General features: G+C 46.0%; 1 protein-coding gene across 1 annotated transcript in view; it reads left to right on the top strand.

Moving 5' to 3' along the window:
* Positions 1-11654, top strand: part of MSLN (mesothelin) — a 97351-nt gene extending 85697 nt beyond the window's left edge. Inside the window, exons 35-37 of the mRNA XM_030211998.1 lie at positions 2049-2143; positions 4871-5138; positions 11383-11654. Coding sequence (XP_030067858.1) covers positions 2049-2143; positions 4871-5138; positions 11383-11459 — 440 coding nt within the window. The 3' untranslated portion in view covers positions 11460-11654. The remainder of the gene's footprint in view (positions 1-2048; positions 2144-4870; positions 5139-11382) is intronic.
* The last annotated feature ends 6284 nt before the right edge of the window (positions 11655-17938 follow it).

The following is a 17938-nucleotide window of genomic DNA, read 5'->3' as shown; positions in this document are numbered from 1 at the left end:
ACTCGTCCTTCCCTACACCCCTTCCCGTGCACTCCTCTCCATGGATAAATCCTTCTTATCTGTTCCCTTCTCCACTACTGCCAACTCCAGACTTCGCGCCTTCTGTCTCGCTGCACCCTACGCCTGGAATAAACTTCCTGAGCCCCTACGTCTTGCCCCATCCTTGGCCACCTTTAAATCTAGACTGAAAGCCCACCTCTTTAACATTGCTTTTGACTCGTAACCACTTGTAACCACTCGCCTCCACCTACCCTCCTCTCTTCCTTCCTGTACACATTAATTGATTTGATTACTTTATTTTTTGTCTATTAGATTGTAAGCTCTTTGAGCAGGGACTGTCTTTCTTCTATGTTTGTGCAGCGCTGAGTACGCCTTGTAGCGCTATAGAAATGCTAAATAGTAGTAGTAGTAGTAGTTTTCTCCAATTAAGTGCTAATTTTGTCTAAATATAAGAAAATATTGGAAAGTTCTTTTTGTTACTATGCTCCTCAGTTTTGGCTTTCTCTTCCTATTACTCTTCGAAATTCCTTTGGTTATTTTCAATTTCATAAAAATCTTAAGACTTATCTGTTCAAGCATTTTTTGTCTTAAATCTGTATGTTTTAGTTTATTTATTTATTGCATTTGTATTCCACATTTTCCCACCTCTTTGCAGGCTCAATGTGGCTTACAATACTGTTATGTACATTACAAGTTAAACTTTCTGTCTTTAACTTGTAAACCACTTTGAGCCATTGTTTCAGTGGGAGTTGGCGGGATGCAAGAACTATATCATATCACATTACATCAATTTAGCTCCAATTAGTGGAGGAGTGGCCTCGTGGTTAGGGTGGTGGACTTTGGTCCTGGGGAACTGAGGAACTGAGTTCGATTCCCGGCACAGGCAGCTCCTTGTGACTCTGGGCAAGTCACTTAATCCTCCATTGCCCCATGTAAGCCGCATTGAGCCTGCCATGAGTGGGAAAGCGCGGGGTACAAATGTAACTAAAAAAAAAAAAAGCTAATTATGTTATACAAGACAAGTTTCAAGTTTAATAAGGCAGTTGTCAGTGCAGTTTACAGTAAACATAAATAGAAGGTAACTGACTGACTGTATTGTACAACTGGGTGTTCATTTGCACATCCACATTTAGGCAGCTTGTATAGAACTGGGGAATGAGTTGTTTATCCACCGTTATTCCACTAACCTTAACATCTCCCTGTTAAAAGGATGTGCGCCATGGAATACAAAATGCTATCCAGAGCAAAAAATACCTTCATCTAATTCTGCTTTGAAATTTCAAATTAACCTTCATCAGTTGGCAATGTTGTTTGCAAAGCCTCTATTTATGCAAATATCTAGTTTATTGGATATAGGAGCCATCAGGTCAGGTGCTTTTCAGAAAATCATTAGGCCTGAGCTTCTTCAACTTAGCCTAACAGCTACCCCTGGTTTCACCTGCAGGTTTCCTGCCATGTATAAGCAGAGTACTACACTGCCCTCTTGTGGCCAAGGCAGCAGCCGTGCTGGCCAGTACTCACCATAAGACCAGTATGTCTCTTTATGTTCAAGTGTACAGCGCTGCGTACATCTAGTAGCGCTATAGAAATAAGTAGTAGTAGTATTTCGCAGAAAATCCTAATTCAATGGAGGCTGCCACAACCATTCAGCTCAAGAAACAGGTCTGAACCGAGAACCAAATTTGGCTGCTAATCCTATCTTCTACTGACCATATGTTCATGGATGCAGAGCTCTGGAAAGCCTCCGGAACCTTTTTTTTAGTTTCCCTCTCCAGCAGATTTTCAGCCTTGGTTGGCGATGATGACAGTAACAGTTTTGCATGTTATTTTGATAACTAACGTCTGCAATGATGGTGTCGTTGTCTTATGTCAGCTAATTGGTGACATCATTTGCAGAAAGAGCAGATTTTGAGCCCTCTGTCCTCTAAAAATGTCTTCGTTAGAGCTTTCTGGAGGGTTGTTGTGCCTTGTCCCAGTACAGAGGGCTGCGGGACACCATTTGCAATCCCCAGTTTAATCAATACTTTCCGCTGATTGTTTTCCTCAAGGTGGGGCTCCAGTTGCTGATTTGAAGAGCTTGGCTCAGTCTAACGTCAATATGGATATTCAGACATTCATGGGGCTGAAACCCAGTGAACTTCAGGTACGTGACTGATGCCGCATGTTTACTGCTAGGTGACATCTAATCAATCTTGCACGTGTGTGGCTGGACATAGTGATTCAAATCAAACAAGCACCCCACATTCCTTATATACTGGCAACTGCTTGGAGGGACCCCCACATTTCTGCAGGATGCAATACACAATTGGGATTGGACAAAAGATGCCAACAGAGCACCACAGATTTATTTTCAAACAGCACTGGAAGGACAGGACATGAAAGAGTTTAGTTTTTACAGTGGAGATTCTTGGGTTGACGTTCTTGATTCCACGAAAAGGTTTACTTAGCACAGAAATGAAGAGTGACAGTCTTGAGGCTGCCTGTTACATGTCGAGTGCATCACTGACGTTGTGAAAGGGTTACGAAGCATGTCCATATTCTGCATGGGTGACGGACGTGAAGGGTTCTGCTAGCCTGTAGTAACTGTGTAGGGGTCTGTAGCAGCACCATTTGTTGAGAGAACGGGTGCTCCAGGACCTTGTGTAATATTTGAAGGGTTGCCTTTTTATAAGTACCAGCTAGTGACACAATAATTCAAGGATGGGTAATATGAAATATTAGAAGTCCTGGTAGAAATGTAGGCAATCACACACCGGATCTGCAGAGATACCAAGGATGACCCATCCCAAAGCTGGAGATTCACCACAGTTATGCTGGAGATTAAAGGCCAATGAGTGAGATTTTTCTTGCAGATCCCAGCTATGTCTAAAACCAGTTCTGGCAAATGCACATTCCAAAAACAGATGTATCCCAATCAGTAAATAGAACATAACATTTTCTTTCTACCTTTCTTGTCTGGTCATTTTATTTTTCTTATTGTGTTGGTCCCTGTTTCAGGTTTCTGCTTTCCTCTTTCTTCTCTTAACTGTCTTGCCAGAGTCTCCTTGCCAATTTCCTCTTTTCTCTCCATGTCCACCATCCATCTTCTCTCTGCGTCCATCTGACCCAGCATCACCCCTGCGTCCTTGCCCCTCTCTTCCCGCCATGTTGAGCATCTTCCATCTCTGTATCCCTATTCTTGCCCTTTTCAACATAAGTCTTGTGTGTCCCTATGCTCCACCACTTGTCAGCATGCCTCCCTCTCTCTTCTTTCCCTCCTGTCTCCCCCCTCCCCAGGCCAGTATCTCTATCTCTTCTCTACCTCTGCCCCCCTCTCAGGGGCCAAGCAAGTAGTTCCTCACTCCTATTGTCTCCCCTTTGAAGGTCCAGCACCCCTCTCTCTTCCTTCCTTCTTTCTCTCCCCCTCCCCCATCTTGGCAGCTGTTCTGGAATCTCTCCCCCATCCCACCATCCTGGTAGCTCTCTCCCCACATCTTGACTTCCTGTCAGTTGACCTGGCATCTCTTCCTCTCCCCCCCCCATCCATCTTGGCATTTCTTTCTCTCCCCCAGCACCATTCCAGCATCCTTTCCTTTCTTGTCCCCCCATGTGCAGCATTTGCTCCTTCCCTTTCTTTCCATCCATTTACAGAATTCCCCCCCCTCCCTTCTATGTACATTTCCCCCTATCTTTCCCCTTTCATCCATGTACAGCATTTCCCTCCTGTCCCTTCCTTTCCATTCATGTGCAGCTTCTTCCCTCTTCCCCCCTGATCCTTCCTGCAGGTCCAGTGTTGTTTTCCACCTCCCTCTGCCCCTCCTCCCTGGGCCCTACCAACCTGCTTTGTTCCCTCGGCACTCCAGGCAGTGATTAATGTTAGAATTAACTAGCTGGCAAGCTGCAAGTACAGTGATAGCTAGAAATTCTAGCGGGAATGTAGGCACTCATACAGCTGGGTCTGTCTAGCAGACTATATGGGAAGCTGGGTGTTTGGACAGTGGACTCTACTGCTGCAGGTTATTTAAATCATTACAAAACTTTAGTGATTAGACTTGAGAAGGGAGGGGCGCTGGTGTGAACGAAGTGGGGGATTTTGTATGTTCATCTGCCAGATATGGTGATGCAGTAAAGCAGAGGATGAGCAAAACTGGCTCAGATCAGCAGAGATGTCCTGCAAGAGGTCGAACGTCTTCTGGCAACTGGGACATGTCCTTAGAATGACTGGAAAGACTGGATTTGCTGGCTGGCCTTTTTCTGCAGTCAGTGGGGTACCAAGGGGGGGGCGGTGGGGGCGGTCCGTCCCGGGTGCACGACGCTGGGGGGTGCCACGGTGCGCGCCTGCTCTGAGTTCGCTGACTTCGTGTGTTCGCTGCAGCTCCCTCTGCCCTGGAACAAGTTACTTCCTGTTCCGGGTCAGAGGGAGCTCCAGCGAACGCGCGAAGTCAGGGAACTCTGAGCAGGCGCGCGCTGCGGCACCCCCCCCCAGCGGCATGCACCCGGGGGGGGGGTTCCGCGCTGCATCGGGGGGGGGGTGCTGTACCCGGGGGGGTCCGCGCTGCATCGGGGGGGGGGGGGTGCTGCACCCGGGGGGGCGGGGCACCGCCCTGGGTGTCCGCCCCCCCTAGGAACGCCACTGTCTGCAGTCATTACTGGGGCTGCATCTACTCCTGCTCTAAAGATACCTTGTACTTATTTTGTATAGTCTGTGGTCGATAAGGAGCTGCCGTATAATGCCAATCTGTGACTTTCCTCATGGTATCCAATGCCCTTTTCCTTACTGACTGATCTCTCTCCAGCTGTTGTCAATGTAATTAAACTGTTTTTAAAATGCTCAAATTGTTCTTACTTTTAATGCAGCTCTTTCATAGCTGTTTGCATGTTTTGTTTGCAGCAACTCAGTGTCTCGGATGTAAAGAATTTGCTTGGCACAAATGTTGGTGATCTTAAAACATATGAGCAAGATCCAATTGTGAAAAACTGGATCGCACAGCAGCAACAGGCTGATCTAGACACACTGGGTATTGGACTTACAGGTGGAAAAACCACCCCACAATCTACAACAATCACATCAGCCACATCTGTTCCAGCTGCTACAAGTGCAATACTTGTAGCAGGTGGGGTGACACCTGTAGGGTACATGATAATTCCCCTCACTTCTGGTAAGTATCATACACCAAAAGGAGAAATGAAGCCATAAATATTTATTTATTTATTGCATTTGCATCCCACATTTTCCCACCTATTTGCAGGCTCAATGTGGCTTACAGAGTTTTGTTATGACATAGTCATTCCAGGATATCAGATACAGTTAGTAATATACAGAGATTAAGAAAGGGAAGAGAGAAGGAAGGTGTTGGGCAGGATAGTATAGATGGTGGATTTTAATAACTGGGTGGGTTGGTGAGGTAGTTTTGTAAGGCTATCCTGCTTATAATTGAAAAAGAAAAACGCCTATATTGCGACCCAAATCGGGAGATGGACGTTTATCTCACAAAAACGAATAAAGCGGTATAATCGAAAGCCGAATTTGGACGTTTTCAACTGCACTCCGTCGCGTATGCGGACAAAGTTGATGGGGGCGTGTCAGAGGTGCGGCGAAGGCGGAACTGGGGCGTGGTTATCTGCCGAACAAAGATGGGCGCATTTCACCGATAATGGGAAAAAAGTATGCGTTTGTAGCTAGAATTTAGGACACTTTTCCTGGACCCTGTTTTTTCACGAATAAGGCCCCAAAAAGTGCCCTAAATGACCAGATGACCACTGGAGGGAATCGGGGATGACCTCCCCTGACTCCCCCAGTGGTCACTAACCCCCTCCCACCACAAAAAAATGATGTTTCACAACTTTTTATTTTCACCCTCAAATGTCATACCCAGCTCCCTGGCAGCAGTATGCAGCTCACTGGAGGAGTTGTTAGGGGGTGCTGTGGACTTCAGGCAGGTGGACCCAGGCCCATCCCCCCTACCTGTTACAATTGTGCTGCTTAATGCTTATTAGTCGTCCAACCCCCCCCAAACCCACTGTACCCACTTGTAGGTGCCCCCCTTCACCCCTTAGGGCTATAGTAATGGTGTAGACTTGTGGGCAGTGGGTTTTGAGGGGGATTTGGGGGGCTCAACACACAAGGGAAGGGTGCTATGCACCTGGGAGCTCTTTTACCTGTTTTTTTGGTTTTGTAAAAGTGCCCCCTAGGGTGCCCGGTTGATGTCCTGGCATGTGAGGGGGACCAGTGCACTACGAATCCTGGCCCCTCCCACGAACAAATGCCTTGGATTTATTCGTTTTTGAGCTGGGCGCTTTCATTTTCCGTTATCGCTGAAAAACAAAAACGCCCAGCTCACACATTGTCGAATAAAACATGGACGTCTATTTTTTCCGAAAATACGGTTCGGTCCGCCCCTTCACGGACCCGTTCTCGGAGATAAACGCCCATGGAGATAGACGTTTTCGTTCAATTATGCCCCTCCATGGGTTCTCTTTGTAGGCTTTGTTGAATAGATGTGTCTTCAGAGATTTGCGGAAGTTAGTTATTTCGTCAATAGCTTTCAGGGCTGTAGGTAATGCATTCCACAACTGCGTGCTCATGTAAGAGAAGGTGGTGGCATGTATCAGCTTGTATTTTAGTCCTTTGCAGCTGGGGAAGTGCAGATTGAGAAATTTGCGGGCTGATCTTATGGCGTTTCTGGGAGGCAGGTCCATGAGGTTTAGCATGTAGATTGTGGCGTCTGCGTGAATGATTTTGTGAACAATCGTGCAGATGTTGAATGCAATGCGTTCCTTGAGTGGGAGCCAGTGAAGCTTCTCTCTTAGAGGTTTTGCACTTTCATATTTAGTTTTTTCCAAATATGAGTCTGGCGGCGGTATTCTGGGCTGTTTGGAGTTTTTTGATAGTCTGTTCTTTGCAGCCAGCGTACAGTGCGTTGCAATAGTCCAGATGACTTATTACCATTGACTGTACCAGGGTACTGAAGATATGTCTCGGGAAGAAAGGTTTTACTCTCTTGAGTTTCCACATGGAGTGGAACATCTTTTTGGTCGTATTCTTCACGTGAATTTTCAAATGAATTTGTTGCCTAACTGGAGAGTTAAATGGGTAGACCCTGCAGAGGAAGGAGAAGATAAGGGCAGAAAACAAAACAATCTAATCTAAAAGGAATCATTTATGTGTTATAGCAAGTTGGAGGTCATCTGTCAACATAGTAACATGGTAGATGACGGCAGAGAAAGCCCTGCACGGTCCATCCGGTCTGCACAACAAGATAACTCATATGTGCTACTTTTTGTGTATACCTGACCTTGATTAGTATCTGCCATTTTCAGGACACAGACCGTAGAAGTCTTGCCCAGAACTAGCCCCACCACCCAAACACCAGCCCCGCCTCCCAATCTTGGCTAAGCTTCTGAGGATCCATTCCATCTGCACAGGATTCCTTTATGTTTATCCCACGCATGCTTGAATTCCGCTACCGTTTTCATCACCACCACCTCCCGCGGGAGGGCATTCCAAGTATCTACCACTCTCTCCTTGAAAAAATACTTGCTGACATTTTTCTTGAGTCTGCCCCCCTTCAATCTCATTTCATGTCCTCTCGTTCTACCGCCTTCGCATCTCCGGAAAAGGTTCGTTTGCGGATTAATACCTTTCAAATATTTGAACGTCTGTATCATATCATCCCTGTTTCTCGTTTCCTCCAGGGTATACATGTTCAGGTCAGCAAGTCTCTCCTCATACGTCTTGTAATGCAAATCCCATACCATTCTCGTAGGATTTATGCAGTAGTTCCCCACACTGCTTCAGCACTCTGGAATAAGTGGAGGGCCTGCCTTCCCAAAGGATAGGTCGTCAACCATGTGCTACCTTGTTGGGTCTATCATGAAATTCCACTTCCTTCCATGCAAGGTCCTGATTCTTGGTACCCCTTCTCGCTCACAGTGAACAGACACATAAATTAGAGCACCAGACATGCTGTGGATTTGCGGATGAAGTTTTCAATAGTTTATAATGTGAACTCCGGTCTGGATCACTCTCAAAAACACTTCTAAGGGTTCAGTAACACACACTGTATATGCAAATTAGGCAGTAGTGAAAATGCAATCCAATCCTCTGGCTCCCAGCTCAGTCAGGATTTCTCAGAGCTCTGTCATTCTCATCCAACATCATGAAATGAAGTTATTACTGTTATTTTACTCTGGTCGAGCACTTTATACTCTCCTCAGTCCTTATTGTGGTATACGGTCTGTCTCACTTTGGGTAGTCCTGAGACCCCTGACAGCACCTCCTCTTGGGATAGTTTTCCTCACCCACTAGGCACTATCCCCCCTCCCTCATAGCTGTCACCAACAAAGTAACAAGTAAGGATATAAACATAGAGGAATCCTGTTCAGAAAGAATAGATCCTCACAGGGGTGTGCTGGTAAATTGTTAACAGGGGGCTCTCTCTCGCCAGCAAAGTAAAAGAGAATTCAGGAGGGGCCCAAGCCCACATTTTGGGATCCATTTGTTAAAGTAGCCATGGAGAACCGGCTCCCAAAACTTAACAAATGGCTCTCGAGAGCCTGTGAGAGCCTGCTCCAGCACACCACTGGATCCTCAGAAGCTTAGCGGAGATTGGGTGGCAGAGCGGGTGAGGGGAAGCGGGGCTGGTGGTTGGGAGGCGGGGCTAGTGCTGGGCAGACTTCTATGGTCTGTGCCCTGAAAATGGCAGATACAAATCAAAGTCAGGTATACGCATAAAGTAGCACATATGAGTTTATCTTGTGGGGCAGACTGGATGGACCGTACAGGTCTTTCTCTGTCGTCATCTACTATGTTACTGTGTAAGTCTTTATCCACAACTGGGGTTCAGTCTATTCCTTTCAAATTTCCATACCTTGTGATTCCACCAGTGGGCCTGCAATTCAGTCCATGTATTCAGAATTAGATAACAGCTGATCGCCAGGTTCTTCAGCGTTGCTATTTCCATTCTTTCTTCAGGCTGTTTAGGGAAAATGGTTCCAGACTGCCCTCCTTCTCCCTGGGTGAAGGCTTTTTTTTCCATGGTGCATATGGGCATCCCTCCCCCTTCCAGCCTCGCTTAGGTTCTAGCACATAGTGTTTGGTAACCCAGGGAAACTGGGACTCCTCTGAACTCCACCCCCTGCCAGAAGAAAATGGCTATGCTTCTTTGCAGTCCTGACTTGCTCCCCCCAAATCTTTCCCTGAGGGCAGGGCGGGTGTTCTGATCTTCCTGCATATTGGCCTCTGTTTGGGGCAGGGGCATAGCCAGACTTTGACTGGAGGGGGGCCAGAGCCCAAGGTGGGGGGGGGACACATTTTGGCCTGCCTCCCTCTGCCGCCCTCACGCCACCAACTCTGTCCCCTCCCGCCGCTTCTGCCTCCCTACCGCTGCCACTCCCCCCGCCGTTGCTTCTGCCTCCCTGCCGCCACTGGAAGGTATCGCTTCTGCCACCACCACTCCCCCTGCTGCTCCCACTGCCCATCGCCGCCAGTGCCGCCGCTGGAAGGTACCTTGGCTATAGCGTTTGTCCCGCTCTGTTCTTACTTTGCCTAGTGCCCTGTCCTGCTTTCAGCGCCGTGTACGATTCGTTTTAATAAAACTGAGCATATGCGAGCAATGTAAGACCAGCGTGGGACAAATGCCTTAGCTGGCGGGGGTTGGGGACCCCTGTCAGCCAAACTGGAGGCCCTGGAGCTAGTTTGAGGGGGCCCAGGCCCCCAGTGGCCCCCTGTAGCTACACCACTGGTTTGTGGGAAGGTAGTGCCCGTACGCTTGTATACTGTACACCATTACTCTCATCATTTATGTGTGCATGTGCCTGTACATTCGTATATAGTATGCTGTTACTGTCTTTTATGATTTTGTGCCCGTATGCTCGTGTACAGTACACCGCCAACTTTGGCCAACCTATACAGAATCTAGGGATAATGTTTTATATGGTCAGATAGACATTTCTAAAGCTTCCTTTGTATGTACATGCAGAAAAACAGGTGCTCAGAAAACAAAAAGGGCACCTAATTTCAGGCACCAATCGCACGCTCTGATTTATAAAACTGGCCCATTTACGTGCATATGTGCTAGGCCTGTTCTATAATATCATTGTGCTAGTCGCATGCCCCCAGATTCTATCTACAGGACTTGATCCCGTAGTGGCTGCTGTTATGTACAGAGAATCGATGGAACTGGAGCAGGGGCAGCAAATGTGTGTAGATTAAAAAACAAATATTCACATATGCATCAATCCTTTCAATTTATTTATTCACAAATTTATAGCCACCTCAGAACAGGGGTAACTTTGTGGGAGTTTGGGGGGGGGGGGACACATATAAAGACATACAGGCACATAGATAAAGAAATAAATAAATATGTATTTATTTATTTATTTGTTGCATTTGTATCCCACATTTTCCCACCTATTTGCAGACTCAATGTGGCTTACATTGTTCCGTAATAGCGATTGTCATTTCCAGAAGGAGAAATACAGAGTTATATTGCATTAAGGTTTCTTAGATGACAGAGTAGATTAGGCAATCAAGTAAAAAGAATTCATTTTCGTGATGAGAACTAAAATGGTAATGCGTTAAGGTTCAATCATGACAGAGTAACTTAGGCATTCCATTTAGTCCAGTTCTGGTATGCGTTTTGTTGGCTAGTATTTAGGATGGGCGGAGAGGGGGAGTAGTGTATAGTTAAATAAAGAGATTGTTCCTAACCTACGTCGCTTACTGGTGTTGTTCAAGAGCCTACTCCTCCTACTCCCCCTCTCCTCAGATTCTACTTTTCGTAGAAATTTGTGTATTTATTTATTGCATTGTATCCCACGTTCCCCACCTATTTGCAGGCTCAATGTGGCTTACATAGGGTGTACCTCCACCCTCGTGGTGGTTTGGCTTGCTAGTATTTAGGATGGATCATTACGGTATGCTTTATTGAACAGGTTGGTTTTTAGTAATTTTTGGAAATTAGTTATGTCATGTATTGTTTTTGTGGCTTTTGATAGGTAGGTAGATAGATAGATAGATAAGATAGATAGATTAGATATATAGACTGCCTTTACAGAACAGATGTGTGCTTCCCCCGCACAGGTACTCTCTTATAAAATGATTCTCTGTGCCTCATGCCTATAACTTATAATGTTACCTTCACTATATTTATTTATTAGGATTTATTTACCACCTTTTTGAAGGAATTCACTCAAGGCGGTACAATAAGAATTAGTTGTTAGCTCTAGAAAATATTTTTGAAGATACATAGAAAGTGATTCCTTTAGAATTAGTGACCTTCTGGTGGAATCCATTATTCTGAGACAGGGGGGGGGGGAATATGGGTTAATGGGGGGGGGGGGGGGGGGGACAGACAGAGATGGTCGAGCTAATCGCATCTTCTGGTTTGTCTTTTCTTACAGGTTTTGTCCCTTCCAGTTACTCCCTGCAAACAGTGCTGTTGACACTCGGAATTTCATTGCTCAGGAGATTTCTGTGATTCCAGCATTTTACCAGCCTGCATAATCTGTTTTTCATTTGCCACCTGTCCCTATAGGTGCCATCACCAGTCACCCCAGCATTCCTGTACTCCCTATTTATAACACCAATAGATCCATCAGCTGAATCATAAATAAAGCTTCTGAGTCTTTAGGACAACAGAAAAACAAATGTTATTTCAGGACAAGCTGATCACTTCTGCTACATTCCTCCCCCCCCCCCCCCCCCCCCCTCGAGTCCATGTGTGGAGTTTAATTCTGATTTCCCTATGACAAGCAAAACTACAACTTTTACCTCTGCAATGAAGTACAACCAGACCTGGATGAAGCTGGCCTGAAACTTGGAACCTCTGATCTCTACAAACTTCACTGCTCCTGTTCCAGCTGCACTTTTTTAAAGGAAGGATTAAATTCATAACATTGAAGAGTTTTATTATTATTATTTACTAGTAAAAAAGGCCCGTTTCTGACACAAATGAAACGGGCGCTAGCAAGGTTTTCCTCGGAGTGTGTATGTTTGGGAGAGTGTATGTGAGAGTGACTGTGAGAGTCAGAGTGAAAGTGTGAGTGTGTGAGAGAGAGAGTGTGTTTGTGAGAGAGTGTGTGTGTGAGAATGAGAGTGTGTGCAAGTGTGTATGTGAGACACAGTGTGATAGAGAGTGTGTGTGTGTGTGCCCATCCATGCTCCTCTGTCCCCTGCCCCCTCCATTCATCCCTATCCAGCATTTTCCCTCTCTGCCTGAGGCCTGCCCTGCAATCCATATCCATCCATGCCCATCTGTCCCCTCCATTCATCCCTATCCAGCAATTCCCCTCTCCCTGAGTCCTGCCCTTCCAATCCATGCCCATCCATGCTCATCTGTCACCTGGCCCCTCCATTTTTCCCTATCCAGCAATTGCCCTCTCTCCCTGTGGCCTGCCCTGCAATCCATTTCCATCCATGCCCATCTGTCCCCTCTATTCATCCCTATCCAGCAATTTCCCTCTCTCCCTGAGTCCTGCCCTCCCAATCCATGCCCATCCATGCTCCTCTGTCCCCTGCCCCCTCCATTCATCCCTTTCCAGCAATTGCCCTCTCTTCCTGAGCCCTGCCATCCCAATCCATGCCCATCCATGCTCCTCTGTCCCCTGCCGCCTCCATTCATCCTTTTCGAGCAAGTCCCCTCTCTCCCTTCCATGACCCCCCCTCGCATCCATGCTCCTCTCTCTCCCATGTCCCAGCCTGGGCCGCCCTCTTCTTCCCCCCCCCCCCCCTTCGCATCCATGCTGTCGTTTCTCCCCTGCCCTCCCGCTCCCATTGTTGTTCTTTAGTGGCCACCCTCTTCTCTCCCCCCAACATGGTTGTTTTGTTTTTTTTTTTTCTTGTTTTCAAATTTACCTCCGTGCCGGTTCCGGCAGCGAAGCGTCAGGGAAGGAGGCGGCGCTCCCGACGTCTAGGTTTCCCTTCGCTGTGTTCCGCCTTCTTTTGACGTCATCCTTGACATCAGAAGAAGGCGGAACACAGCGAAGGGAAGGCTAGACGTCGGGAGCACCGCCTCCTTCCCTGACGCTTCGCTGCCGAGCGTTGCGATTGGTTGAGTGTCATTGCTCCGCCCTCGACGTCATCACGTTTGACGCGTGGGCGGGGCAGACACAATGCGATCTCACCCCCTTCACTTTAGAATGTTGGCTAACAGAGGCTTCATTAGAACGTTGGAGGTGCGTTTTATATAGAGAGATTGCATTTGTATCCCACATTTTCCCACCTATTTGCAGGCTCAATGTGCCTTACAGAGTTTGGTTATGACATAATCATTCCATGATATCAGATACAATTAGTAATGTACAAAGATTAAGTGAGGGAAGAAAGAAGGAAGGTGTTAGGCAGGATAGAAGGTGGACTTTAATAACTGGGTGAATTGGTGATGTCATTTGTAAGGCTATAGGTTCTCTTCATTAGCCTTGTTGAAGAGATGTGTCTTCAAAGATTTGTGGAAGTTATATTTTTGAGAGGGCTTTCAGGCCACATGTAACTGTGCTTCTAACCAGACTCTTCCACTCGGTCCATGAGTGCAAAAGCGGGTCACCAGGTCCAGTGGCATTCCTAGGGGGGCTGACACCCGGGGCGGATCGCCGATGCGTCCCGCCCCCCAGGGTGCAGCGCCCCCCCCGGATGCAGCGCGGACCCCCCCGGCGAAAGGACATCCCCCGCGAAAGAACCCCCCCCGGGTGCACGCCCCTGTTCCGGGGCAGAGGGAGCATGGAACGAACGAAGGACAGGCACGCGCGGCACCCCCCCCCCCCCCCCAGCAGCATGCACCCGGGGTGGACTGCCCCCACCTTGGTACCCCACTGACCAGGTCTGCTTATTAAGAGCACAGGTGCTAGTCCTGAAGAGGAAATAGGCTTAAGAGGAATCTAAGAAAGTATTTATTTACGGAAAGGGTGGTGGAAGAGTGGAATGGCCTCCCGATGGAGGTTGTGGAGACGAGGACTGTGTCAGAGTTTAAGAAAGCATGGGACAAGCATGCGGGATCCCTTAGGAAAAGGAGGAGTTAAGGGTTGAGACTGGATGAGCCATTTGGCCTTTATCTGCCATCATATTTCTATGTATCATTTGCTTCATTTATCTACAGCCACCAGGTGAGACACGTAATGCGTTACTGCTAGTGGCTTTCTGACACAAACTATTTTGGAAATGTCTTTGTACTAATTAATCAAGATAAACTGGAAAGAAATTGATCGAGTAGCTAGTTAAAAATGCAAAGGTTGCAAGATACCAGCCAGGAGTTTGTGCTTCCAATGGAAAGTTGGAGCAAGGATTTAGAACCGTTCCACAACTGAACTAATTCCTTTATGTTTCATTCCCATCCACCACTGCTCAAATGATAAACAGCAGGGCCAGTCACATCTTGTCTTGAAACACAATGTAGCTTTTTAGAAAAATAAATTAGTACTCAAGGATAGGCAGAAGGAAATTTTTGTTTTGTGTCATTCCTGGAAATGTTACTACTACTACTTATCATTTCTGTAGCGCTACTAGACATACGCAGCGCTGTACACTGGACATAAAGAGACAGAGCTTACAGTCTAATCAGGACAGACAAACTGGACAAATAAGAGATAAGGGAATTACTAAGGTGGGAATGATATAATAAGCGTACTAAACATGTGAGTAAGAGGAGTTAAAAGCAGTATCAAAAAGGTGGGCTTTTAGCTTAGATTTGAAGACGGCCAGAGATGGAGCTTGACGTACAGGCTCAGGAAGTCTATTCCAGGCATATGGTGCAGCAAGATAAAAGGAACGGAGTCTGGAGTTAGCAGTGGAGGAGAAGGGTTCAGATAAGAGATATTTACCCAGTGAACGGAGTTCCCGGGGAGGAATGTAGGGAGAGATGAGAGTGGAGAGGTACTGAGGAGCTGCAGAGTGAATGCACTTATAGGTCAATAAGAGGAGTTTGAACTGTATGCGGAAACGGATAGGAAGCCAGTGAAGTGACTTGAGGAGAGGGCTAATATGAGTATAATGACGCTGGAGGAATATTAGTCGTGCAGCAGAATTTTGAACAGATTGAAGAGGAGAGAGATGGCTAAGTGGGAGACCTGTGAGAAGCAAATGTTCATTATTTCTCAGCATGTGTTTCTTATGGGAGCTAAGTCATCAAGAATGTAAACTCTTTTCCTGATGGTTCGTGCATGCACTATCCAGAAAAGAGTGTGCCCTCTTTGAAAATAGTGTGCATTATTATTGGTGAACAATAAAACACAAAGGGCCCTGTTTACTAAGCCGTATGTGTTAGCGTTTTCAGCGCATGCTAATCCCATGTAGATGCTCATAGTATACCTATGGGCATCTACACTGTTAGCGTGCTCTAATTTTTAGCAAGCACTAAAAACGTTAGCGCACCTTAGTAAACAGAGCCCAAAAATGTCATGGGGTTTTTTTCTGCTCATTTTCTGCGAATGACATGCAATAACACAGGCTAATGTCATTGACTTTTCTCATGTCATTCCAAATGTCAGCCCCATCCCTATTGGCTGATCCTTTCATAAATTGAATCTAAGACATCTACCTGAAGAAGAAGCAGAGTGTGTGCACCGGACCTTGCTTGGGATTGAGAAATGAGAGATCTTGGGATCAGGATTTACTCAAGTTTTGTGGTGCCCATCTGTGCCAATCCAGTGTCCCTAGAATGAATGATTTTCTGCTAGAATCGTTATACCCACACTAGCCCGCTCAAGTCACTTCACTGGCTCCCTGTCCGCTTCCGCTTTCAGTTTAAACTTCTTGTACTGACCTTTAAATGCATCCACTCTGCAGCCCCCCATTACCTTTCCACTCTCATCTCTCCCTACATTCCTCCCCGTGAACTCCGCTCACTGGACAAATCTCTCTTGTCGTCCCCCTTCTCCTCCACTGCTAACTCCAGGCTTCGCTCCTTTTCTCTCGCGGCACCTTATGCCTGGAATAGACTTCCTGGACCTATACGTCTAGCTCCATCTCTACCTGCTTTCAAATCTATGCTGAAAACCCACCTTTTCACTGCTGCTTTTTAGCGCCCATTAATTCCCTCACCCGTAACTGTCTTGACTGTATTATTTAGATTGTAAGCTCTTTTGAGCAGGGACTGTCTCTGTATCAGGTTCAGCGCTGCGTGCGTCTGGTAGCGCTATACAAATGCTAATAATAATAATAATAATAACTAAACACAGAAGTAAAATGTAGTTTCCCATTTCGGGATGTTGTGTAATGTTCGTTTCCCTGCTTATCACCTTAAAGCTAATAAAAATAGTTTTCTACTTATTTAATGGAATTCCTTCATATGTGCCCCACCTAGCTAAGAAAGTGGACACAGTGGTGCATTTTTGATAGCCAGACTTTTTGTGGCTACTTTGAGTAATTTGTATATGTCAGAGGATCTATTGGAAATTAGAAAGGTCTTTCATAAAACTGTCTAATAAATCAATTATTGTTTGGAATGTAATTTGCCTTTGGTGTTTTTTTGATGAGGCCTGGCATCAAATCTAACTAAGTTCTAAGGGACTGATCTGCAAAGGCCCCTTTCCGGATAGAGTGTTCATAAGTACATAAGTAATGCCATACTGGGAAAAGACCAAGGGTCCATCAAGCCCAGCATCCTGTACACGACAGTGGCCAATCCAGGCCAAGGGCACCTGGCAAGCTTCCCAAACGTACAAACATTCTATACATGTTATTCCTGGATAACGGGATAAGTGCCACTGAGATGGATATTCAGCAGCACTGACCACATAGTGGTACTGAATATTTCTCCTTACAGTCTTTGCACTATCCGGTTAGTGCCAGAAGGTCTATGGACAGAGCTTGGGTGGAGACCTCTAACTGGATAGTTCTCCGCATAAAGTTAGGACAGCAAAAAGGCTGAATATCACCACTGCCAGACAGTACAATGTCAGACAGAGCTCACTCTAGATATTCAGCGGCAGTCACCAATGTTACTGTGGCTGAATATTCAGAGTTTTTTTTTTTATCTAGTGGCCAGCATTTACAAAATCTCTGTAAGCCAGAACTTCACAAGCCAGTCGCAACCTCAAATGAAGTCCTGAAAGTGCATTTGGGGGTTGCAACCTGGACAGACCCTTCATAAGAAGTCACTGGCTTGCACCACCCAGGGTCCATGTGCTTTGTGTGAGGTCACAGCCACTGAAACATTGATAAGCAATGCCATAAGCAACATGTTTCATCAACTTGATGAGGTGGATAATACTAAACCCTCACTGCTATATTGCACTTATTTATACAAACCCCCCCCCCCCCCCCCCCCGTGATGCATAGAACTTTATACATAAGATCCAGAATGCACTCTGTTTCCTGCCAAATTCTGTACCCTACTTGTCTCTATGGGGGTAATGCTGCAAAACAAAGGCTAAAATTTATCAGCCAGTTACGTGTGTAAATGATTGGAATAATCTGCCAAATCCATCCCAACGCCTGTAACCAAATTTAATTGCTGCTTGTTATATCAAAACTCAATTATCCCATTGAAAATAGTAAGAAGTGAAAAATAAACTTGTCAAGAAATCACTGTATGAACCGTCAGTGGCGAATCATCTCATCATAGGTTCACGTTATAACTGTGACTATTTATATACTTATAGTGAACTTTTTATTTCTATTTGAAACTAACTCCCCTGTTTACAAAACTGCATGACAGAAGCTTCCTGGCAGATCAGAAATCCAGAGAAAGTAGTATATTTTGCTGCTGCTCCTCCTGCTTCCTCTTTTTGGGTAGGTAGGGAAGGAAGATCTATTGAGATTCTGTTATTTTATTATCAAGCGGGTCATGTGCCTTTCAACAGTTAAAACAGCATTATTTCAAGAACGGTTTATCAATAGAAATAAAACATGGAAAAGAAAATAAGATGATACCTTTTTTATTGGCCATAACTTAGTATATTTCTTGATTAGCTTTCGAAGGTTGCCCTTGTTCGTCAGATCGGAAATAAGCAAGTGTTGGTAGAT

This window comes from Microcaecilia unicolor, chromosome 8, assembly GCF_901765095.1.
Source record: "Microcaecilia unicolor chromosome 8, aMicUni1.1, whole genome shotgun sequence".
In the NCBI taxonomy this organism is placed as follows: Eukaryota; Metazoa; Chordata; class Amphibia; order Gymnophiona; family Siphonopidae; genus Microcaecilia; species Microcaecilia unicolor.
Note: the sequence above shows the minus strand (reverse complement) of the source record. Positions and strands in the feature narration are given on the sequence as shown.